The 24,281-nt window shown below is 57.6% G+C and overlaps 2 protein-coding genes across 2 annotated transcripts in view; one reads left to right on the top strand and one right to left on the bottom strand.

Moving 5' to 3' along the window:
- Nucleotides 1-15,417, bottom strand: part of NR6A1 (nuclear receptor subfamily 6 group A member 1) — a gene marked incomplete at both ends in the record, with an annotated part of 74,861 nt that extends 59,444 nt beyond the window's left edge. Inside the window, one exon of the mRNA XM_084272624.1 lies at nt 15,240-15,417. Within this exon, the coding sequence (XP_084128750.1) occupies nt 15,240-15,306 (67 nt within the window). The remainder of the gene's footprint in view (nt 1-15,239) is intronic.
- A 516-nt stretch (nt 15,418-15,933) lies between these two features.
- Nucleotides 15,934-23,919, top strand: OLFML2A (olfactomedin like 2A). Its single transcript, XM_084272374.1, has 8 exons — nt 15,934-16,158; nt 20,255-20,518; nt 20,727-20,834; nt 20,950-21,135; nt 21,357-21,618; nt 21,749-21,982; nt 22,091-22,276; nt 22,489-23,919. The coding sequence occupies exons 1-8, from the start codon at nt 16,093-16,095 to the stop codon at nt 23,088-23,090; spliced, it is 1,908 nt and encodes a 635-aa protein (XP_084128500.1). The 5' UTR covers nt 15,934-16,092; the 3' UTR covers nt 23,091-23,919.
- The last annotated feature ends 362 nt before the right edge of the window (nt 23,920-24,281 follow it).

Raw genomic sequence — 24,281 nt, 5'->3', positions numbered from 1 at the left:
GTTTATCAAGTATCATTCAGAAAGCAACCAAGTAACACACACACCCTGGGAAGAGAAATTCCCGGGTGGTGAGCACAGAGAGACCCAGCACACGGGTTTCAAGTCCTGTAACCTTAGATTGCTCCCTATAGCACCGTGTTAGAGGCTTCATGGAAGCAGAACAGCGTTTCCAAGCTATCCTTGGAAAGGATCCTTCCAGTTACGTGTTTTAATTCCTATTTCCAACATGTCCACCAAGGCTCAGGCTGCGGGCACAGCTGTCGGGTGGCTCCAGGTTTGGAGTTGCTGGAATCGCCTCCACGCCAAGTGCTGCTGTGACCAAGCGATGCCGCACCCAGCAGCAGGACGCGGGGACATGGAGCCCGGCACGTCCGCGGTGCCAGCAGCACAGGAACACCCCGACACTTCCGCTGGGGTGCTACAGGCAGACAGGCACTGACAGCCCACTGAGCTCAACAGTCACACTAAAGGTTGTTGGGTTTCTTTAAATAAAGTACCTAAGTGCAAGCATTTATCTTGCCCCTTGCCTTCAACGTTTCTCACCACATGAATTAATAGTGAAAAGGTCTGAGGGCTTTACATGGGACACAGCAAGGCTGGTTTGCTTCCCTTACCCACCCCCCAGGCTCCCCTCCAGCCCAGCTCACTGTCATAATTATACACACCACATTAAACCCCAAACAGTCCAGCAAGGAAAGGGGATCTGGATTGAGACCCAGCCAGGATTTTGGGAACTGGCTTGCTCTGTGGGATAAAAAGCCAGAAGCTGGCGCAGCTTTGCCGAACAGCTGCTGCCAATGCAGCTATTTACCCTCTGACCTCTCCCCTGCCCATACGTGAACAGTGCCAATTGTTTTCCTGTATTATACACTGTTTACAAGCCCTGAGTGGCATGAAAGGAATTAATAATTTAGCTCAGGGAGCTGACGCCCTTTATTGGGGTACCCCATCCGCTGGGCAGGAATCAGAGCAAACAGCTCCCTTGAAGCCACGGGGTTTCTTTAGGAGTTCCTCACTTTACAGCCTAATTGGCTGCCATAACATAAATCAATTATTTCTCCCGTTTTAAGCAACAATGCTACTTATTCTCAGGCCCTCGATTCCCGACTTCCCTGGGATCAAGCCAGGCCTTGTTCTTTGACTTTTACAGCTGTATAGTAAACACGATGGCGAGGACGGCTCGGGGAGCTTCGCAGGACTGGAACCCTAGCAAAAGGAGGTTATGCTGTCCTGAACTCCTCTTGACCTTTGACTGCCCTTGTCCCAGTTTATGCTAATTGAAGGGGTGCCTGGGCTGCTCCTAGGAATGAACTTAGCCTGAACCTGTGCCATAGCATTGGACTTTGCAATACCGGTGCATGAGTTTTGGTACCCCCTCCCCAAAGGGCAGCATCTTCCATACAGGTTGCATGTCCTGCACAGATGAAGGACACCCAAGGTCACAATAAGTGAGTTGGGTCATCTTCCAGTGCTGCTGACCAGCTGAAGGTCACAGGTGTGGATCTGTTCAGTGAAAACACAGCAGTGCTGGGGGGCTGCAAGCAGGAGGACAGCGTGCAGCAGCACTGTGGGAAGTTGGGTAGCCCTGTAGTAAGGCTTCCCAAATTGTCCACCTGCAGCCTGACCCTGGGAAAACACTGATAACACAGGGTTAGAGACCTCCCCTCTCACCAACAGCTGGAGGCATCAGACCTTCAGGGTAAGAGGCACCAACAGCATCCCTAAGACCTTTCAGCTGTTACTATACTTTCACTGGGCTGTTGGCAGAGCTGCTCCCCAGCCTGCACCGCCCCACAGGGCTGTTCAGTTCCAGGCTTAACACTCCTCTGCTTAACTGAGGTTCAACCAAGCTTCCCTCCAGGTTAGAGGTCCTTCTGAATAGCAGCTCTGACCTCCAAAGCATCAATCTGATGTTTTTAAGTCTGATGAGCATACTCCATCCCATCATCCAGATGGCTGATGAAGTTACTAAATAGTATTGGCCCCAATATCAACTCCCAAGGACCACCAGTTAGCCTTTGAGCTCCTGACTGCTCCACTCTGAACCAGTTCTTCACCCACATGCACCTTGCAGCCCAGTTTGGCTACAAGGAAAGTAAGTGAGACTGCATCAAAACCTTGCTTAAGGCTCATGACACAATTGCTCGCTCCTCAGTCAGGGAACCCAGTCATTTCATGGCAAAAGGAGTTTGGTCAGGCATGACCTCCCCTTGGTAACCCCACAGCAAGTGGTCCCAGCTACCTTCCCATCCCTTCAAGGGCCTGGAATCACATCAGGAGGACGTGCTCCATAGCCTTCAGGGACTGAGGTGATGCTGACCAGCCTGCAGTTCCCCGGATCAGTTACGACTCAGCAGAGCTGAGTTAAAGGTGATTCATTACCCCTTATCAGCCCAATTTTACTATACAGAGACATTCCTCCCCTTTCCCCTACATCGGGTACAGCTCCTTGTCTCACCTCAGCCCGAGCACACGTGCTGTTTGGAAGGGTGAGAGGGAAGTAAGGAATTAAGTGTTTTTAATTGTTTTCATTAATATGGAAGCCAAAGCACAGCTCCTGCTCACTGACATAACGGAGAGGCAGCACCCTCCCCGGCAGCTCGGTGGCCCCCATACCTGAGGAGCTGTACCTGTGCTTCCCACAAACACTGCACAGGCCTTGCTGCTTGGAACGCCTGTTTACATTCCAGCAGAACTCTGTGGGCCTGGTATCTGATTTATTGATGCCATCAAAAGTCACGGGATTCCTGGGATGCCTCCCGAGACACAAAAATCAAAGCAGGAGACGTGTTCCCGTGGTATCAGCCTTACCACATACACCATGGGCTGCATTGCCAGAAGCTTCTGCTTTTTTGGAAACAGTGCCATGCCCTGCTTGGGCGCTGGCCACGCTGGGAGGGCAGCTCAGCCACAGGATGGGAGCTCTGAGCATCACTGGGTAACAGCAAGCGCGTGAGGGCCGCACCGGGCTGACCCAGCAGCCAGCCCCCTTCTCAAAAGGGGCTCCAGCACAGTCCTCATCGTGTTTTAGACTTCCAGGAGACAGGAAGGGAAGCCTGGTGCACATCAAGCAGCAAAGCTTTTTAGAAAAAGAACTGTGATGAAGAAAGCCCCCAGCTCAGCCCAAGCGAAGTGACGCTCAGTCCTGCGGTGCAGCCCCCGGGGAGCTCCACGAGGCGCCCTGGGTGCCCGGCCAAGGGCAGCTGGCACCTCGACAAGCCAGCCTAAGAGCATGTCTTGCTAAAACAGCCCATTTCTCTGCCTGTAAAGGGACATTCCTGTTAATCTTTCTCCACAGATCAATACTGAAATGTTTTACCATCTTCTGGTGACATTTCCGTTGCCTTTCATAGGCTCCAGTCAGAGCCCAGGCCATGTGCTGACATGCTGGCTGCTCCTGACGAGGCCAGGCCTCTGACCACTGTGGCAGATCAGTGTGTGTGCACATCTGATCAGCACCCACAAGCCAGGATTTCAGGATACAGCCTTCCCCTTAGTCACAAGGCTCGTTAGTTTAAGTGGCATTAGGTATATCCTGACTTGAGGGCAGAACACCTACAAAATGAAGTAATAACTAATGGCAAGTTATATGCAGCTGAAATTGCATTCATAATTTGAATTCAGAGTTTCAGTCTGAGTGTTCTCTCTCTAGGAACCTCTTGCTATCCAAGATCTCACTGCAGCTACAATTCAACAGCCTAACCACAATCTATGTGATAAGCCGAATAAGCCAAGGCTTTGTGCAGCTCCCACTATTTTAAGGTATCAGCACCAGGAGTTTGCAGCATTCCCAAGCAGCACTGTCAGTATCCCACGGGCAATAAACACAACAGACTGGCCTGCAGCTTCCCCAGGGCCACATCAGCAACAGGCACCGACTCCAATCCCTCCATGGGTTTGAGAGCCGGAGCTTCTGAGCAGGGAATGCCCCATCCCACCACCAGCCTTCATGCCCAGATGTGACATTCAGCATCTTCCACGCCTGGAATACGCTTTGGCTGAATAGGATACTGCCTCCCAGGCAGCCCACACTATCCCAACTTTGAAAGATCAATCGTATAATCATTCTCTAGGTCTGTGGAAATTCTTTATTTACTTTTTGATCACTGATAAAGTGTTGGCCAACACAAGGCATACTCCTACAGCAAAACCCATCTGTCGAGTCCACCAGAATTACCTACACCAAAAAACACAGCTGGTAAGAGTAGAGATGCCACTAGGATGTTTAAGAGTTAACATCTGCCCAGATTAACACTCATCCGCTGATAAAGAGCCCATTACAACACATGGAACATGCCAGAAATCATGCTAATTATCCCTGTTCCCAGCAGTGAGTGATTATACCCCAGCATGCCAGGCTGGGAGCACTACAGTGAGGGACCCCTCACCGCAGAGCGGGTGACGTGCCCTCTTCATTCAGCTAGTGTATGATCAGCACTAACAGGCTGCGATCCTGAGGCACACGGTGAGGCTGAAAATAGCTCTTCACCCCCATTATCAAGGTTAATTAATTTAACAGCCTTTATCTTCAAAATTTAATTAGCAGAGATAATATTACAGCTTCTGACTAATGGACTTGAGCTGTGCACTGCCAGCGCCTGCTAGGGCTTGGCTCCCTGCACTGGCCTGGATGAGAAGACTGACTAGAACTAGTACTTACTAGTGGGTGGATCACACTCTGTGGGAGTATCCCAGAATCCTACAATGTGAAAGACTGGTGTAAGCACTACACACTGGAACAAGTTTCTGTGTTACCACATGAGACAATCAAAATCACCCCCTCAATGTATAATTGACATGAAAACAGCATTAGAGGGAAGCAGCTTTACAAGTGCCAAGGGACAGTAACACTCCTACCAGGCTCAGCTGTGACATGGTGGGGTTGAGGCAGATGCACCCACTGTCAGGTAACAGCTCCTGCTGGCATCCCACAGTTACACCTACAAGCCTCACAGTTGGATAAGTGGAAGTGACAAGTTTTAGACCCGTGATATATTCTGTGTTGTGTAAATCAATGACCTGTGGCTCTCACTGCACATCATGAGGGGACCAAATCGATGAGTATCCACTTCATGTGTCATGGTGGATACAGCTGTGGTGGATGCTCTTCCATTTCTGAAAGGTCTCATGTCCTTCAGGACACCAGGAAGCATTGCATGGCTCAGGCTGACACCTGCAGTAACTGGGGATCAACCCCGAGTTCCCCATGGCTGTGGGATGCCTGGGGACTCAGCAATGCTGCAGCACTCTGCCCTATGGCAGGTACAGACAGTGCTGTGCACCACAGCTCCTCTGAGCATCCCACACACCCCAAACTTCCCCAAAACAGACCTAAGGATGGTTGGTGCACTGCCACTTCAGCTACCTGGTCCCAGACTGCAGTGGCAGCTTGCCACAACAACGATGCTTGCCACAGAATGTCAGCTCTACCTGGTTAAAAGTGTTCTCCTGCCATTATTGATTCAAGCATCTCATGAAGCCCCGTGACCTACAGCCCCCCAAGCACTTCCCCTTTGGTCCCACCCACGCCAGCAACATCCTGGGGCTCACTGGAATGAAAAGCTTACAGTGAGGATTTGCCCTCCCAGGGACAGGGATTAGGTACACGCAAGAAGGGAAATCGGATTCTCTCCCCCCACCTACCGCCTGCCATGTTTGCAAACAGCCTCAGCTCCTGCTGCTTGCAATTCAGAAACACTTCCCTTGTGCTCTGGGGCTCAGCCCAGCCGCCTCTGCTGCTACAATCTCATTTTCCAGGATGCAGCATCTCTTACTAGCTTTTAATTGTGCAAACACACACCTCAGCATCTTAAAAAGCTCATCAGCAACTGTTCGACAGCTAGAAAATACTCAAGATAGAAGCGTAATTCCTAACATTTGGATATTTGTCTACACTTGTATTAGAAAGCTGCCCTAAATACAGGGAAGATACCTGTGCTTTTAAAGGCAGCCCCCATGGGAAAATAATTTTCCCAATGGGAAAATCATTTTGGAGTAAGTTTAGTGTAGACTGGTGCTCTGAAGAGCAATCTGAAGGTTTAATCCCAGTGTAATCTATCTGTATAAAGATACAGAGCCCTTGTTTTGCTGGTTTCCATGAAAAGGCAATATACCACTCTGCTTTTTTTCATCTCAGGTTTTAAAGACTGATTACAAGCTCTACAAGTCTAAAATAATTCTGACAGATTGCTACAGGAATCTATTTATATCCTTCCTTTTGAAGCTGAGTAATCTACTAGGTGAGCAAACAAACATTTAAAGATCAGCATTTTACATGGTTATTTAAAAAACCAGGGCAAACATTCAGTAGCAGCTATTTACCAGGTTTTTATGCAGCAGCAAAACCTCAGCTTAACGGCATTAGCCCCTCAGCATACATCTCCAGCTGTCAGCACAGCACACCAGCATCTCCCCAGCCGTACTCAGCTTGCTCCCCACCCGTGAGACACTGCCTGGAGCAGCAGGGGGGCTCTGCCCGTGCCCCCCGGTCTGCGGGCACCACCAGTCTTCAGCATCACCCCCAGCTTCACCTGCTGCCAGCAGCAGACCAGAACACATGCTCACGTGTGCCACGACCAAAGCCAGGGCATACACCCTCCAGCAGCGAGGCACTCACAGCACAGCAGGTCACTGCTGAAGCCGGGGAGCTGCTGCTTGTGACGAGGGGCTCATGCTCTCTCCCGAGAGCCTCGACGTGCTGAAGCACAAAGCAAGCACAGGGCCAGTGATTTCCATGGGCAGCAAATCGAATCAGAAGTCCAGCAAGATTCTGAAGGGCAATTCAGGCCGATGCACGCGGGTGAGGGAAGAGTTCAACACCCCATTGTATCTGCAGTGATCCACACGAGCCTTCCAGCTACCTGACCTGTACCAGCCAATCTGCCAAGCTCAGTGCAGGGAGAAAGCCCTTCAGCTGATCAGAGCCCAGCAAGTATTAGTGTGCTTTTAAAGTTGTAGCTTAGTTCTTAAATCCCCACAGTGGGTCTTGCGCCCCAGCACTCCGCAGGCAGATGCAGCAGCACCCATACAGCACAGCAGCCTTGGGAAGCATCATCAGGTGCTACCATTAGAACTCTTGGCTCTCTACAAGGCCACAGCAGTGATGGGACATGACCCATGGGTCAGTGCCAGGCTCCAGACCAGCCACCCAAGGCACATCAGGACACAAGCAGGGCATTTAACTGCCATCCACACCCCCTTAAGAATATACAGTTATACTTCACCTCTGACAGTATTCACAGCTTTAAGGAGCTGAGCAAGTTCCAGCAGACAGCCTGCAGAGTATCAGCTCAGACATCTCCACTGCATTGATTAAAAACCTCTGGCACCTGCCCCAGCACTTGAGATCTTCATTCTTCAAGCCAGAGACTCTTGTGCCCACTCTCCTGGTCTGCTAATTAGCAGTTAACTCAAAATAATCAGAGGAGCCTCCTGCCCAGACACTTGCTGCTGTTCATCGCTGTTGAATTTTGCAGATGGCTGTGTTCTGCTTGGCCAGCAGTGTGGGTAAGGGTTGTCATCTGAGCACCAGCCTGCTGCACCCCCAGCCCCATCCCATGGCCCACCCCAAACACCCCTCACTCAACCAAAGTAAAAATAATCCCAGTGTGATCAGATCTTCAGTGGACTGAGTAAGATGAGGCTGGCTGGGGCACTGCCGAGGTCCACAAGGGAAGCCAGGGACACTACAGCAGCAGCTTCCAGCACACTTCAGCCTGCTCCACTCCAGATTTCCCTTAGCATTGCTCATGTAAATCCTCTGGTTTTAAGCTATAGATACTTTAGTGGATGCAAACATCCCAGGTATATGGATACAAACCTATATAGGGCAGAAAGATGGGTATTATACAGTATGGCTCTAGCAATTTACCATTTTATGGACTACAGGCTGTTATCCTTAGTGACAAACAGGACAGCTTTTACAAGTTCCAGAAGCCCCAGTCATCACGGCTCTACCCAGAAAGCTGCAGCTCAAGGAGGGCATTAAGATAGAGGGTTTCACCAGCATTTTACACCAGACTAGTGCTGAATTAAGGAAAAACCTCTCCGACAACACCAGCAACATAAGGAAGCTGCAGAGCTGGGACAGAGCCCTTTCAGAGCAGCAGGAAGTAACCATACTTGCTTGATGGTAGCGCTGAAGCTGTCCCAACTCTACCCTCACAGAGCCAGTACCTCTGCACCTCCACTGACACTGAAAAAAGTTTGTTTTTAAAACCAGACACTGACTGTCCAGCTGGATTTCTCATTAAGTGGGGCATGCCATTACAGCAAGTCTCTAAAACCAGTTACATTTCCAAGCAGTGAGGTGCTGCTGCTTTCCAAGCAGTTTCATTCCCTGGTTATTTCCACCTATGGCCCATTTTCTTTCTTTAGCCATTCCACACGATCACGTTGCACACCAGCTGCATTCTGGTTATGTCTGATCGGCAGCGCTCACCCAAGGCTGCCATGAAGCACCAACCACCACCCACACTGCCGCACCTCTTCTGCAGTGAAGGGGAGTCATAAATTTACTCCAAGACAGCTTTAGATTCAAGGTCATTTCAAAGCTTTTAATTACTAGCAGGGATTTTGTCCTCAGCCTTGCAGAGCAGCTGGCAATCTTCATTATGAACTGCTGCACCCGTGCCTTGCACACAAGCCGTTTTCACCACCCTGTACTCCGCTAGCCGGGCTCGCTGGCTCACCTCTGGTACAGCCCAGCTACATCCAGACTCTGAGACCCACTATGCCTGTCAGCCACCCCAGCACGTCGTTTGAGGGTGGGAATTCAGTGCCAGGATTTGAAAAACTTCTTAGAAGTCAAGAGTACCCCTGATGCAGCATTTCTCAGGTTTTAAGGATGAGAAATGCTCCTTCTCAGCAGATCTAGGACGCACTGGAACATGCACTGCGGCCTACAAGAAAGCTAGGGAAGGATCTTTTAGAAGGGCCTGGAGTGATGGGACAAGGGGGAATGGTTTTAAACTGGAAGGCGGTAGATTTAGATTGAGTATTAGGAAGAAATTCTTCACTCTGAGGCTGCCCTGGGAAGTGGTGGCTGCCCCCTCCCTGGAAGTGTTCAAGGCCGGGTTGAAAGGGGCCTTGAACAGCCTGGGCTGGTGAGAGTTGTTCCTGCCCATAGCAGGGGGTGGAACCTGATGATCTCTGAGGCCCCTTCCAAACCACTCTAAATCATTGTTACCCCCAAGATGTTTTACATAAGGGAGCTACACGCCAGGAAAACGCACTCAATGTGTGACAAGATGACAGGCCAGCCCCACAGGCCCCCTCAGGGCAGGCTGCCATGGCCAAAGCCAGGCTGGGGCTGCCCACTCAGCCATGCCCAGGCTCTGGGCACCCCAGGGAACCTCTGTCCCTCAGGCCGTGCCCAGACCAGCAGCTGCCAGCCTGCTCTCCTGGCCAGAGGCACAGCCACATGATGGGCAGGGTGCACAAAAGGCTCCTGGCCACCCACCAACCTGCACTTTTTATGTCTGTGAAGGAGTAGGGAGCTAGACTTTAAAGAGTTACAGCGCTTGTGTCAAGTTTCTGTAGTTACTGAAATAAGAAGTGAACACAGACACAGCACCCAAGTCACACAGCCAAATCCCTGTCAAGCCCTCCACACACACTGAAGCAGTACCAGTACCCAGGGCTGACACCCCCACCGCAGCCCCCAGGCATCAGCAGAGCAGCACTAAGCCAGAGCTCGTTAGAGCCATCACTTCAGTGCCTCTTTTTTCCAACGAGGCATGCAAGAAGCGTTTTCCTGGCAAAATCTACTTGCCAATTATTTTTACCATAAATATCCTGGCTCTTCTTATGTAACAGCTATTGCAGAGTTTTCCATAGAAAGAACAAAGTTATAAACAACTCTTGTTCTGATTTACAGCACCTCACTAGAAAACAAGAATACAAATAACCCCCATCCACTTGCTACAGCAAGTACATCCTACAGATCTCAACAACTGCTGCTTATTCATTATTAGGCAACCTCTTTTTTTAACAGAAGTTAAAGCGAGAAGAGGACAAGCCTCCAGAGGTGCATTCCTTCCCCAGCATGGATTTGCAATACAGGCCACTTCAAACTTCAGTTGTTCCATGGCAGAAGCACAAAACATTAAATTTTTGAGCCTCTAGAAAAACCAGCATGCTGCTGAACTCGGCACTTAGAGAACAGGGAGGTTTGGGAACAGGAGGCAGAGCCTTCACCTGCCAGGCAGAGGTAAAGGGAAGATCTCAAAGCAAAACACAGCTCGAGCCATCACTGGAATCAAAGTCTTTGGTTCAAGCTTAGATTGCGCATACAACATTAAATCCTTTCCTTCACCGATTGTCTTTCCTAAAAGACAGAGTCCTTTATACCAGGGGTGTAAGTTACTACTTGTGAATAAGCCCAAGCACAACACTTTTACTCTGTCAACATGAAGGAACCCTTTGGTAGGGGCAGCGCTCCCCGTTTCCCACATTGGGTGATTGATGACACTCTACCCTTTAGAAGAGTTGATTGGTTTCCTGGTGCCAGGAAAATGATTGATGAATATTTCAAGACATGGGCCTCCCTTCCTGCTGGGTGTCCTTTTCACATGTCGCCAATGGGCCCGGGGATTTTTTCTCAGGACGCGGAAGTGTCATTTTTATGGATATCATCCTGTGGCAGGGACAGTGACTGAGCTGAGCCACTATGTAAATCAGAGTGAAACACCAAAGGTCAGCTCAAGTGTTAAGGTGACAGACCAGTGCAGCACATATCAGGTGTGCAGGAGAACCAAAGCCAGTGAAAAGCTCTGCCGAGCCAGCGAGCGGAGCAGGAGGCGCCAAGGACACCGCGAGTCGGTGGCACCACCGCAGGACACCCGGCATGCTCACACACACAGAGTGGAGTTACACACAAAGATGGAGAAAGCCAAATCCCTCCAGCACCCAAACCACTCTGTCAAGGCAGGCTGAGCAAGGTGACCCTGGCCCCTGCTGAACTGACACCTGGATCTGACTCGGGAATGGGCCTGCCTTAAGCCAAGCCCTGAGCTTACATACTACTGCAAAATAAGGCAAGAACTCAGCTGAACTGCTGTCACCACCTTAACCCAAAGTCCCAGCAACACCACTGTACACCAAGTTATTCAGAGGTAAGAGCAATCACTGCTTGAGGTCTGCAGAACGGGCATTTCTTTACAGCACAGGATAGAGCATCCCCTGGCAGACGCCTACACAAGACACCCAAAGGAACTAAAAGTTATTCTGCAGTGCAACATAAGTTCTGCCAAACAAAGTCAAGTTACAGCTACAAGACTGAACAAAGAAATTTTCTGAGGACAAGTCGGAGTTTGGCAAAGCTTTCCCAGACCAAAAGCTTTTTGAGTTTTTTACTACAACTGTGACAATCAACTCTTAATCCCTTGGCTTCAGTATCTGAGGGCTCCAAAACAATTCCTGCAGATAAACCCTGAGCTTCTCAGTAGGGCCAGAGTCAGCACCACCAAAGCAGAGCAAATGCTGACATTCCAGGGGCAGTTTCTGGAGGGGTACACCTGCCAACCCTAGGGTAACAGCACAGGACCCCCGCTCAGACCCGAGCACACCACACACCATTGGAAGCACATTCCAGCACCGGGAATCACAACTCCTGCTGGAGTAGCTGGTGAGGCTTCACATCAGGGAATTTTCAGATAGAATCTGGAGTTGGGAAGCCCTCAGGACTATAGTTCCATGACAAATATTTAAGGTTTCCATCAAGGTGAGCAGTACCTCCAGACAAGGCTATCCCAGCAGTCTGTAGTCACCCTGGCATTACGGTCCTGGTGGATTCGTAACAAGGGATACCCACAAAGGGATAATGGCTGAAATTAATCCTTCACGCTGACCAGACACTTCTCCAAGTTTAAATTTCACCACCTACACAAGCCCCCAGCTAGGATGAGGCAATGGGAGGTGTACACGTAGCTCATGCTCTCTGAAGGACACTGGGTCCACCCTTTGCAAATGAGACCTCCTTATCGAGGGGCTGGAGGAGAATTAAGATACTTGAGACACATACTGCTTTCCAGATAAGTTATTGGCAATCATTCACCAATACCCAGCTTCACTGAGGCTGGCCTGCCAGGGGTGTATTTCCTCCTTTAACAAAATCTTTGTTAGAAAGAAATGTTTTTATCAACATATGAAAATCTGGAAGTCTAATTAGGTAATTGGAACTGTAATAATTAAAACTTAAGCTCAACCTGGAAGGGTCCTCTCGTCCCACAACTTCCCCTTCTCAATTAACTCTGCAGAGTGATAACCACCCTGGCTTAGAGGCTAGAAAAAGGAAAGGATCAAAAGGGCAGTTTAATACAGCTGGAGGGAAAGAATGCGTTTCAGCTCACCAGCAACCATCTGATGAAACCCTGGGCCAATTCTGTATGTAAATGACTTAATTAGAATTACCAGATTACACTGCTGAAGGCTTTATTTAAATAGGCAGTTTATCAACAGGATAAACCGTGCTCTCATTCCCAGAGAGCACCAGTGTAAATGCGTTTGTTTGAAGCTGCCACCGTGGAAGAGCAGAACAGTAATTTACTGAGTGGCTTGCACATTTACCCCTGCCAAAAAAAATCACAAATGACTTGCCAAAAAACAGGATGGAAAGATGACTGTTGCTTCCCAACAAACAAGAAATAGCCTCCCTCATTTCCTATAGTACAGTATCTTTCCACTGCCTTGGAGCAAAGCAGGGAAGAGCTGTTGCTGCCATGTCACCTCACACACTGCATCCGCTGAGCATACGTTGCTAGCCCTGGTTTTAGCAGAAAAAGCATGCATAAACCCATTTTCCTGATTAATGATCTACAGAAGCCATCAATACCAAATTCCAACTTTACACCAAGAGGTATTTTTCCATCTCACCATCAAATCACAACAGAGGAATTAAGCTCTTCCTGCAACACAAGTATTTTATTTCCCATCACAGACCCAAGCTCAGGGCTCTACAATGTATTACTGCCTGTGAGCATTAACAAAAGCAGGAGCCACGCACATCCAACACGCTGATACTTGGTAACACCGTGGCTTCTTGTTTACTCAGAGACATTTGACTTCAGCAGCATTGCCATTCAACAATTTGTTTTTCTGCCTAAATCTTCAAAGAGATGTTTATAGCGAGCAAACCAAGACCTGACTGTATCAATGAAATAGTCTTTGTTAAGCAAAGGCTTATCTCATCAGATGCAAAGCAATCACGCCTGAAGAACCACTAAAAATGTCAGTGTGTGCCAGTAAAGTCTGAGCAGAATGGGGAAGAGATGCAAGAGGGGGGATTTCTCTTTGAAAACTTTACCTTCTCCCTGCTCCTACAACTTTCTTCATCTCTCTGGTATGAAGTTCATCCAGATTGGTAACCTGCTTATCTGTAACTCCAGCAATTTGAAGAGAACACAAATTCAAGCAGTTTCCCAATACTAGGATTTGTCTCCCAAGGTGATACCTCACAGTGCCCAAAGTCACCTCAACTCTAGGCAATCAGCTTTAGCAGTACTTCAGTTACCACACAAAACCTCTGCAGCTGTGTGAAAGCCATCCTGCTTCATTCACAAAGGGAAAAGACACCAGCTGAAGCTACAGTGAAAATAGTCTTAAACACCACCCAGCTGAGAAATATCTGAGAGAAGTGCAGGAAAAACTGGTGCTGAATTATTTAAGAAAGATGATTTGCTGTACTTCTTGCCATTGATTTGCTGGATGACAAATGATGCCTCTTACACAGAGCAGGATGTACTCAAACCAGTAAAGGAAAACCACCACCTTATTTCAAAGAACATCAAATTCCCCCTCAAATAAGGAGGCTGTAATTCCCCACAGCTGCTGGCACGGAATCACACGCCCGCATTTCAAAGTTACTCTGAGGCTTCTTTCACCAGAGACACCAATAAATTTGCAGCACTTCACTGGGGGTTAACGCAGAAGCCATGTGCAGAGCTTAAGTTCATTAATGATTTTAACACAGCCACCAAGACAACAATCCTACTTATAGGCAGATCCACAGAAGAAGGATACATAATCAAGCAAATTTAACCACATCTGTAGATAGTGAAGAGACTGTATTTGAAGGTATAGAAGCATTATCAATCTTCCTTAAACCTTAATGTTAAAGATTCTTAATTTGCTGTCCCTGTTTGCAGATATTTTCTGAGCCAACAGAGTAACAAGGCAATGGGTTCTGCTCCTCCCCTGTCTCTTTGGAGGGACTGAAGGTCAGGCAGTGTCCCAACACCACGCCACTATTTCACATTTTGTTTTAAGGCAAAGTAGTAAAATGTTGTTACATCATCCATTCAAAATCCTAACCGCAGCCACGGGCAGAACGTCCGTCACACCGAACAGCCACGGAAGGCACCCAACTAATGCTTAGAGCCGGCGGGAGGAATCGAGGGGCGCACCCAGGGGGTCACATTTCTCAGGCGCTGATACCGCTGCGTTATTAGGGATGCTGAAGGAACAGACACTCCCCAAGCTAAGTCAGGGAGCTCAAAACGCACGAAGGATGAGAAGCATCATCTAACCGAGAGAGGAACAAAGTGTTTCTGGCAGCCGCACAAAGGGTCAGAGCTCAGGACGCCGCGGCGCTGCCCGTTCCCCGACGGCCGGCACCGCGCACGCCCCGGCCGGGCTGGTACCCAGCGCTGCTGCCCGGCGAGGAGCCCCTTTTGTCTGCGCAGAGCCCGAGCAAGGGGCACCCCGGGATGGCAAAACGCAACCGCAAACCGCAGAGCGGGCAGGGACAGCCAAGCGCGGAGGCGGGACGTGCACACGGGAAGTGCAAAAGGGACCCAAACGGTGCCCGTAGACACCCCGCGCAGCCCCGCGCGGCGCTCGCCCCGCACCCGCGGGACGGAGCCCCGCCGGGAGTCACGCGCGGGGCAGGGCGCTGCGGGGGGCGGGGAAGGGGCAGGGGCAGGGCAGCGGGGGATGCCCCACGCGTGACAAGCCGGAGCCCCGGGCGCTGTCAGCGGGCAGCGCGCGCCGCCCGCCGCGGCCCTTTGTTGTGCCCCGCGGCCGCGGAAAGTTGCGATCGCCGGGAACCGGCCCAGCCCCGCGCAACCCCCCCGCTCCCCCAGCCCCGCCGCTGTACCGGGTGGGGCGGCCGAGACGCGGCAGGCAGAGCCCCCGGCCCCGCGCCCGGGCACGTTACCGGCGCGGCGGGGCCCGCGCCACACGGCCCCCGGCCCCGCTCCCTCCCTCCTCCCTCCGCGGGCCGGACCCCGCGCTCCACTCACCGGTGCGGGGCGGCCCCTTGGCGGCGGCGTGGGGCTCCGGGAGCTCCGCGGGCGGCTCCAGCTCCATGGCGGCGCCGGGGCCGCGCCGGGCCGGGGCGCGGCGGGTCTCAGGGGCCCCGGCGGCCGCGCTGCCCCATGGCCGCTCCGGGCGCTGCTGACAGCCAGAGCCGCCGCTGCGGGCGCCGCGCTCGGGCCGGGCCGGAGCCGGGCCGCCCCGCCCTCCCGCGGGGCACGACGGGACCCGTAGTCCGCCCGCGCCGCCCGGATGTACCCGCGGGGCGGCCCCGCCCCTGCTCGGCTCCACCCCCTACACACACACACACCCCGCCCCCGGCCGGCCGGCGCGGGCGCCGCTCCGGGCGGGCGGGTTCGGCCGGTCCCCGCGGGCACCGCCCCGAGAGCGGGGCCGCGCCCCGGTCCCGCCTGCCTGCCCGGGGCCGCGCGCCCGCACCGGCGCGGCGCTAGGGGGCGCTGGCCGTGCGAGCCCCGCCGCCGCCCCCCACCCCCCCCACCCCGCCCCTGATCCCCCGCGGGCACCGGGCAGCCCGTGAGGGGGGAACCGGGCGGCCCCGGGGAGGGCCCGGGTGGGAGAGACGCCTCGACGGAGGGGGGAGATCGGGCACGGGGCACCGGGCAGCGCCGGGACGGGGGTAAAGCCCGGACGGCCCCGGGGCGGGCACCGGACAGCTCCGCCCGGGCGGGACCGCGCCGCCCACGCCGCCGCTCCTGGAGCCGGTGCCGCCGGGACGGGCCGAGCCGGGACGGGGCGGGACGGGTGGGCGGCTCCTCCCCGCCGCCGGGCCAGGCCGGGCGGAGCGGGCGCTCGGTGCGGGCGCTCGGCGCCGCTCTCGCCATGCGGGTGCTGCTGCTCCCGGCGCTGCTGCTCCCGGCGCTGGCCGCCGCGCGCGGCCCCGCCACGGTAAGCACCGCCCGGACCGGGGCTGGGACCGGGACCGGGACCGGGGTTGGGGCCGGGATCGGAACCGGCGGTGCGCCCACCCGCCGTGCCCCCGTCGGGGCGGGTGGTGCCGGTCCGGCGGCGGCAGGCGCCGGCGTGCCCGGGCGGGATCGGGGTGGGGGGGTGTGGGGGGGTCCCGTGGCGGAGCGGGGACCCGCCGCCGCCGCCTCCAGCCGCACCGACTCGGGTAGGGACGGCAGCGAGCTGGGCGGGCGGGGTGCCCGAGCCCCGGGCTGGCATCGGCACCGCAACCCGCGCCGGGGACCGCGGAGCCGCCTTCCCGGGGCCGAGCCCCCCCCCCTCGCTGACGGGCAGGCGGCGTTTCCCCGCAGCTGCGGATCTGGGGCAGCTCCGCTCAGCCCGCACCCCTCCCAGGCGTTGCCGGGGCCCCCCGGGACAGCGGGGCGGCTCCCCACGGACGCGGAGCTGGGACGTGCCCGGGGAAAGAAGGGCCGGTGCCGGTGCCCCGCTCGCCGCGGGGGTGCCGGCGGAGGGAAGGCGCGGGGCTGCGGGCGTGCTCGGTGCGGGGCAGGGTGCCCGGTGCCGTCACCGGCCCGTGCCAGCAAGAACAGCCCGGGCAAGAGGTGCCCCGCCGGGATGGGGCGAGCGCGGCAGGGGGACGCGGAGGCCCGTGGATCCCGGTCCCTGCCCCACCCCTTCCCGCTGCTGCTGTCCCGCGGGGTCCGTGTCCGCGGCCGGGTCAGCCCAGGCGGGGCCGGGACACCCCGGGGAGGCAGGTGCTGATGCCAGGATCATCGAGGCGTCCAGCAGCCGCAGGTTTCCCGGTCCCTTGGCGGAGCGCGATGGAAGCGCAGCCGCTGCTGGCACCGCTCGGCTTGGCAGTGGTGCTGGGGGGAGCCCTGCGCGGGGGCTGCCGGTGGGGTTTTGGGGGTGATGCTGTCTGAAGGACTCCGGGGTCCCAGCCCGTGGGCCTGCGCTGTGCCATCACCTCCTCCCTCCCCGCAGGGGCTCCCTGCTGCGCTTGAAGGTATTTTCAGTTCTGGCTGTCTGGATCAGGTCCCATCAGCGGGCATCTGTGTGCCACACAAGCGCTTCCCATGGTCGCGTCCCCGTGACCGACATGGGACACCCCAGCAGCACCAGCGCCTGGGGCCTGGCTGCCGTCCGCCTCGGCCCAGCTCTGCCAACCCGCTGTGCTGCGGAACGGCTGTAAAGCACCGTGCCAAGCCGAGCAGGAGGAGGAGGAGGAGGAGGGTGACATGGTTTCCCTCTCATGACAGGGACATGCCTTGCAGCAGCTGCACGGGAGGCGTGCGGTGTGGCAGCGTGCTTATCAGCGCAGCGTGTTTTCCGGCAAGACGAGTCCTCTGGCAGCAGCCAAATAAAAGCTGGCCAAGGTTCATTGTCAAAGGTCCCGCTTTCTCCAAATAATGGCACCGGCCCTGTGCTCACATGGACGCTCCCCCAAGGGCTCCCAGGAACCAGGCAGTGCTGGGAAAACTACCCGGACAGTGAGAGTGGGAGTCAGGAAACCCTCGGCAAAGTGCTGGGATGCCCTCCCACACCAGCTCTGGGTGTGCAGAGCTGGGACCCAGGTCTGGAGGAGGGGTGGTACCCACCTGCCCACACCCTGGTCTGGCTCTGCAGCAAGCAGCAGGATTTGGGAAGTGAACCACCCTGTAAGGCTGCAGCAGCCCCCACAAAGGCCTCCTGGGGAGCTGCTAGAGCTGCCAGCGCAGCATGCCAGCCTTCAGCTGGGGCTGCCTCATGCCCCTGCATCCCAACCCACCCACGTGCTGCCCAGCAGCAGGTCCCACATGTGTGGAATGGCACAGGCTTTTCCCTGAGGGCCAGGGCAGGGCTGAGCGGAGGCTGGCGGGGGACGCAGGGCAGGCGTCCCGCTGCAGCCGAGGCACCGAGGTGGAGGGAGTGACCCCGCGGAACGGAGCGCACAGGGGCCTTTTTTTAAGACTTCCTTGTTTATAGGCTTTTCCGTCTAAACAGCCCGTACGGTTCCTGTTGAAGGAAGCTGTTTAAAAGGCAGAACGAGGTTTAATGTTACTACCCCACGTGAAGGCAGGCGGCTGCCCTGGCTGCTGCGCAGCGAGGCGCACGCAGTGCCTGGGAAGGGGCAGCCGCGCTCTCCCCAGCCCCCAGCCCCCTGCTCGCACCTCGCCCAGAGCTGAGGGAATTTCTCTGTTGCTGCACAGCCAGGAGACCAAAGTGGGTGCCGGGTCCCTGTGCCGCTGGCTGCCGCCCAGCTGCCTGCCTGACCAGCAGCCCAGGAGGCTGAGGTTGCCCCTTGGTGCCACGGGGGAGCCTCCGTTTGCTGGGCCCCCCGTGCGCTGCGCAGCGTGAACAGGCGTGGATACAGCTGCTCCGGGCGCGCTGGCTGCACACGGCTCCAGCCCACTCGGTCATCCACGGCACGGGACACGCGGGGCCTCCGCACCGGCCGTGCCTCCCGCTGCCCCAGCGCTGCCAGGGGCGCTGGGAGGGAGGGAACACCAGCCTCCTGCTCCCACGGGAGTGAGCTGCGGCCACAGCCCTTCCCTGCGGAAGGTGCTGATGGCGGACGGGATTGCGGCGTGTCCGTGGGTGCTGTGGTAGCTTCACCCACCGGTGGCTGGTGCTTGGGGTGTTGGCAGGAACAGGAGACCCCAGACAGGTGTCCCACAGGGTGCACCAGGACCCCACACAGGGCTCCCACGAGGATACATGTTCACCTCACGCAGCACCACTCACAGGAAGGGACGGAGCTGGTGGTGAGGATGGCGACCCGCGGCCGGGGGCCGAGAGGCTGCCCGGTGTGTGCAGAGGGGCCGCGGGATCGTCCCGCCTGTTTGCACAGCGCTGGCATTGCCGTGGGGAGGTCAGGGGGCCCCCGGGAGGTGCGAGAGGCTGGAGAGGTGGTGTTTGGGGAAGGGGTCCCGCTCCCTGCCCCGCTGCTCCCCGCAGAGAGCTTGATTAGTTCCTGTTCAATTTACAGCCCCGGCAGGCCGGCGTTTCCCTCCCAGCCAGCGGGACCTTCGTTTCCCTTTGAAAGAGCTGGGTTTTTGAAATGCAAAATGCAGGAGAATCTGCTGGAAGCCCCTTGGCCCCGGCCGGGGGCTGTGAGGAGCCGGGGGTCCCTGCGGGGGGACGGCCCAGGAAAGCTGCCAGCCCCTGGGCTCTGGGAGCGATGGTGCGTGGCTGTGGGTGCTGCCCGCGGGAGGGACATCGGTCCCGTGGGCCTCTGCCCTTTCCCACGCCACGCTGTGCTCTGGAGTGAGATGGGAGAGCCAGAGTTAAGCTGTTTCCCGGTTCAACTGCCCTCCAGTTTCCCGTGTGAGTCAGAGTCCCTGCAGGCAGATCTCCCCTCCCACCTCTCCCCTCTCCCCTCCCTTGGGGGCTCAGAGCAGGCACGTCCCCATGCACAGGGTGTCTGGCACAGCCTGGCCGCCTTCCCCACCGACTCCCAGCTGTGCTCCTGGCCAGCCCAGGCGTCCCTCATGGGCACAGAGATGGTGCTGGGGGTGCAAGTGGCTGCGCTCGCCGTCCCACGGGGCAGGCAGTGCCACAGCCCCGTTGCCCAGCACAGCACGGGCAGAGCAGCTCCTTATCCACTGAAACCCGCCGAAAAGCACCCTGGGCGCCGTGGCTGAGTCTGGCCCTGTGTGGAAACAAGGGAGTCCTTGAGCGGGTGCCTCGGGCCATCGCAGGAGTCTGGAGGGGTCACGCTCGCCCCGAGGTGGCTGCGTGTCACCACCAACAACGGACCCTGTGTTGGCTCCAGGGGGACAGAGGCGCGTCTGGGTCTCCTTCCACCACCCCTGCTCGTTCCTGCTGGGTTGTGCTGGAGGCTGTGAAACAGCTACAGAACTGGGACCAAAGTATCTGGGGCACAAACTGCTGTGGTGGCTGCAGGGCCGAGCGGCTGCCACCACCACCCTGGGGCAGGGCAGGGGGACAGGGTGCTTCGTGCTCCTTGGGGCATGGCTGGGAGCCCTCTGGGCATGTGGCAGAGAGGGAGTTGGCCGTGGGGGCTGGTTGGGGTCTGGGGGGCTCTGAGGGGTGCCGGGCTCACCGGCCACCCCGACGCCTTGTGTCCCCGCAGGTGCTGGGCGAGGCAGACCAGGTCCGAATGACATCCGAGGGCTCCGACTGCCGCTGCAAGTGCATCCTGCGGCCCCTCAGCAAGGACGCCTGTAGCCGCGTCCGGAGCGGCAGCATGCGGGTGGAGGACTTCTACACAGTGGAGACGGTGAGCTCGGGGGCTGACTGCAAGTGCTCCTGCACTGCCCCCCCTTCCTCCCTCAACCCCTGCGAGAACGAGTGGAAGATGGAGAAGCTGAAGAAGCAGGCGCCCGAGCTCTTCAAGGTACCTCGGGCATGGAGGGGGCTGGGGGCTGGGGGTCTCCCTGCCACACGCAGTGGCCCATGCTCCCCGTCCCAGCACGCCCACGGGGCAATGGAGCAGTGAAGCTCCCGCACAGCAGCCGTGAGTAGGGATGGGGATGTGTGGGGGCACCCGCAGTGGTGGCGGCGCAACCCTGTCCCCTGCCCCAGCCCCAGTCCTCCCCTCGCAGCTCCAGTCCATGGTGGACCTGCTGGAGGGGACGCTCTACAGCATGGACCTGATGAAGGTGCACTCCTACATCGGCAAGGTGGTGGCCCAGATGAACACGCTGGAGGAGGTGAGCGAGCTCCTGCAGGCACCGTCCCTGCAGCATGTCCCACCTGGCTGCTCAGTTCCATCTCGGGGTGTCATGGGCTCCCCAAGCAGGACTCCAAACCCCTCCTGTCTTCCAGACCATCAAGACCAACCTGAGCAGGGAGAATGACTTCATGAAGGAAAGTGTCCTGCACCTCACCGACCAGATGAGACGCTACGAGAACTACTCTGACATCATGATCAGCATCAAGAAGGAGATCTCCAACCTGGGCTACCAGCTACTGCAGAAGGACGCTGCCGCCGTCCCCGAGAGCAAGGCACAGGTACCCCCCAGTGTCCCAGCCCCTCACAGGCATGGTCAGTGCCATGCAGCTTCTCCTGCCCAGGGGCAGAGCCCCAAGCTGCCCACGGCTTGTGGCAGGGACCAGCAGCACCCACGGTGCATTGGGGTGCACCACACCGGCAGCCAAAGTGCCTGCGCCTGCTGTGGGAAGTGGGGGGGGGATTGGGTGGGGAGGGGGTCTCACTGGGCTGTGCCCCCCAGGACACAGCGGGTGGCCGAGAGAAGGATGCAGGACGGTACCCCAGCCCCCGCAAGGCCCTGGGGGACAGGGCAGCCCCCCGAGCGCCCAAGGAGAAGCAGCTGAAGCCCGAGAAGCCCAAGAAGGATAATGCGAAGGTCAAGGGGGGTTCTCAGCCCACGCCCAAGCCCAAGCCATCGGCACACCAGCAGACCGTGGTCCGGGGCATCACTTACTACAAGGCCGGGCAGGCAGGGGCTGTGGAGGGGCCCGCTGGCAGCCGTGGTGAGTCCCTGGGGATGGGCAGGGGGCTGGGGGGCCAGGAGCACCCTCCTGCCATGGTGCTGCTCAGCAGGGCAAAGGGCTGGGGGCTGCCCCAGCCACCACACCGACCCCCTGGTTCATCTCCCCACAGAGACCCCCGCGAGGGGGGCAGCTGCGCCGGAGCAGCAGGAGGAGAGGGGCCCCCCACCCCCCCCAGCTGAGGGCATCCCAGCCCAAGCTGTTGCACGGGCAGAGCCTACCGTGCCCAGCACCACGGCTGCGCCCAGCACCACCCCGGCCCCCCGTGTCACCACCCGCAGACCCCCCGCCCCCATCCTTGGGCAGGGGCCCGACAGCACCCCAGACCCTGAAACGCCAAACAGAGGTGGGTGAGCGGGGAGTGTGGGGAGGGGACACCCAGCCTGGTGGCTGGGCCACGGAGCAGGCAGGATGCCCAGTGCGGGGGTAACTCCTCCTCCTCCCTGGCACACAGTGAAGGAGGTGGAGTGCGAGGGGACCATTGAGTCGGTAGAGCCGCCCACGGAGCACCACAGCTACGGGCGCAACGAGGGCGCCTGGATGAAGGACCCGGCAGCCAAGGATGACCGCATCTACGTCACCAACTACTACTACGGCAACAGCCTGGTGGAGTTCCGCAGCCTCGACAACTTCAAGCAGGGTGAGGGCTGGTGCAGGGACCTGGCTCCTCCCAGCTGGGTGCCCAGCACCATGCGGTGCCGGCTGGGCCGGCTCCTGGGGTGGTGGGGGATGGATGGGGACCTATGCTGGGGAGCACCCCCGCAGCAGTGAGGGGGACACAAGCCCCTGGACCACCATGCGTGAGGTCCCAGCACTGCAGGGGGTCCCAGCGCCTCTCCTGCCTGCTCGCAGGTCGCTGGAGCAATCTCTACAAGCTGCCCTACAACTGGATCGGCACTGGGCATGTGGTGTACCGCGGGGCCTTTTACTACAACCGCGCCTTCACCAAGAACATCATCAAGTACGACCTGAAGGAGCGGTACGTGGCGGGCTGGGCGCTGCTGCACGACGTGGTGTACGAGGACACGACGCCCTGGAAGTGGAGGGGCCACTCGGACATCGACTTCGCCGTGGATGAGAGCGGGCTCTGGGTCATCTACCCCTCCGTGGACTACGACTACTCGCAGCAGGAGGTGATCGTCCTGAGCCGGCTCGACCCCGGGGACCTCTCGGTGCGCAGGGAGACCACCTGGAAGACGGGGCTGAAGCGCAACGCCTACGGGAACTGCTTCATCATCTGCGGCATCCTCTACGCTGTGGACACCTACAGCCAGAAGGAAGGGCAGATCTCCTACGCCTTCGACACGCACACGGACACCGAGGCAGAGCTCCGGCTGCCCTTCCTCAACCAGTACGCCTTCACCACGCAGGTCGACTACAACCCCAAGGAGAAGGTGCTCTACGCCTGGGACAATGGCCATCAGGTGACGTACGGGCTCCGCTTTGTGGTCTGAGCGCCCAGACGGGTCCCAGCCGCACCCCTGCACCCACCCCCAGCACGTCCCGCCAGGACACCCCGTCGCAGCCTGACGCCAGAACCCCAGCTGGGCCAGGGCTGCGGTGGGAGCCCGGCACCCACCCCACAGCCCTTCCCCAACCATGTCCCCATCACCTGCGCCACGCCTGCCACATCATGGGGCAGGGGGTGCAGGTAAGCACTGCCCCCAGCAGACACCCCATGACAACGTGGCCTCTGTGGTTGTGGGGCTGCCCCACAGCCGGTGGCCCAGCTGGCGTTGCCTTCCTGGGGAGAGGAGCCCAGCTCCGCATCCCAGACCAGGAGGCAGCCGGCTCTGTGCCATTGCGACACGGCAGCGCCCACCCTGTGCCACGGCACTGAGCACCCACCCTCGCTGCACCCAGCCTGAGCACCGCTCCCCCCACGCCCCACTGGAACCCGTGCTTCCCGAAACCACGAGCTGCCAGCGGTGCAAGTGCCTTACCAGCCCGGTGCCAGCCGCCCGGGCACCGTGCCCTCGCCTGCCCCAGCACCGCGGGGTGGGCAGGGCCCCCTTGCTGCCGGGACAGGAGCAGCTGCCGATTGCTATTTTAGGAGCCGTGGTGAAGCCGCCTTTGCTTTTGCCGCTCATTAGCTTGTTATTTAAACGCGCTCACCGGCGCTGCGGGGTCCCCTCTCCCGGCAGTGCCGGGGTGCCCAGCCCGCACCCAGCACCGGGCACGGAGCCTCCTGCGCTGTGCCCGAGGCCGGGCGAGGGGCCGGGAGCGCCTGGCTTGGGTTTGGTCATTTTAGACGTGAACAGTATTAAAGGAATAACAAAGTGCCCCGGGCCTCAGCGCTGTCGTTTGTCCCCAAGCCGGGCGCAGGAGCGCTCCCCGGCCCCGGCCCCGTCCCGCGGCCAGGCGTGCCTGGGGTCACTGCTGCTGTCACTGCACATCTGGCTGCGGGCTGTCCCCGTGCCAGGGCTGGGGAGGGCACCCCCCTCCCAGCAGCCCCCGGAGCCCCCAGCACCCGGCTGCACTCGCAGGCCCCGAGTCCCAGGTCCGGACCTGGGAGAGGGCAACTGGCACGTTCCAGCCGCTGCCTGAGCTGCGGGGAGGGGCGGGGAAGGAGCAGCAGCTGAGCGTGGGCACGGTGGGAGCAGCTGCCCGCACCCTGCTGCAAGATTTGGCGGGTGTAGAGCTGC

Source organism: Gallinula chloropus (genome assembly GCF_964237585.1).
Source record: "Gallinula chloropus genome assembly, chromosome: 18".
In the NCBI taxonomy this organism is placed as follows: domain Eukaryota; kingdom Metazoa; phylum Chordata; class Aves; order Gruiformes; family Rallidae; genus Gallinula; species Gallinula chloropus.
Note: the sequence above shows the minus strand (reverse complement) of the source record. Positions and strands in the feature narration are given on the sequence as shown.

Bases quoted from the DNA above. Each gene is read 5' to 3' on its own strand.
- OLFML2A (XM_084272374.1), top strand. From the start codon at position 16,093: ATGCGGGTGCTGCTGCTCCCGGCGCTGCTGCTCCCGGCGCTGGCCGCC. The intron at 16,159-20,254 runs GTAAGCACCGCC...GTGTCCCCGCAG, and splicing joins CCGCGCGCGGCCCCGCCACG to GTGCTGGGCGAGGCAGACCA. The intron at 20,519-20,726 runs GTACCTCGGGCA...CTCCCCTCGCAG, and splicing joins AGGCGCCCGAGCTCTTCAAG to CTCCAGTCCATGGTGGACCT.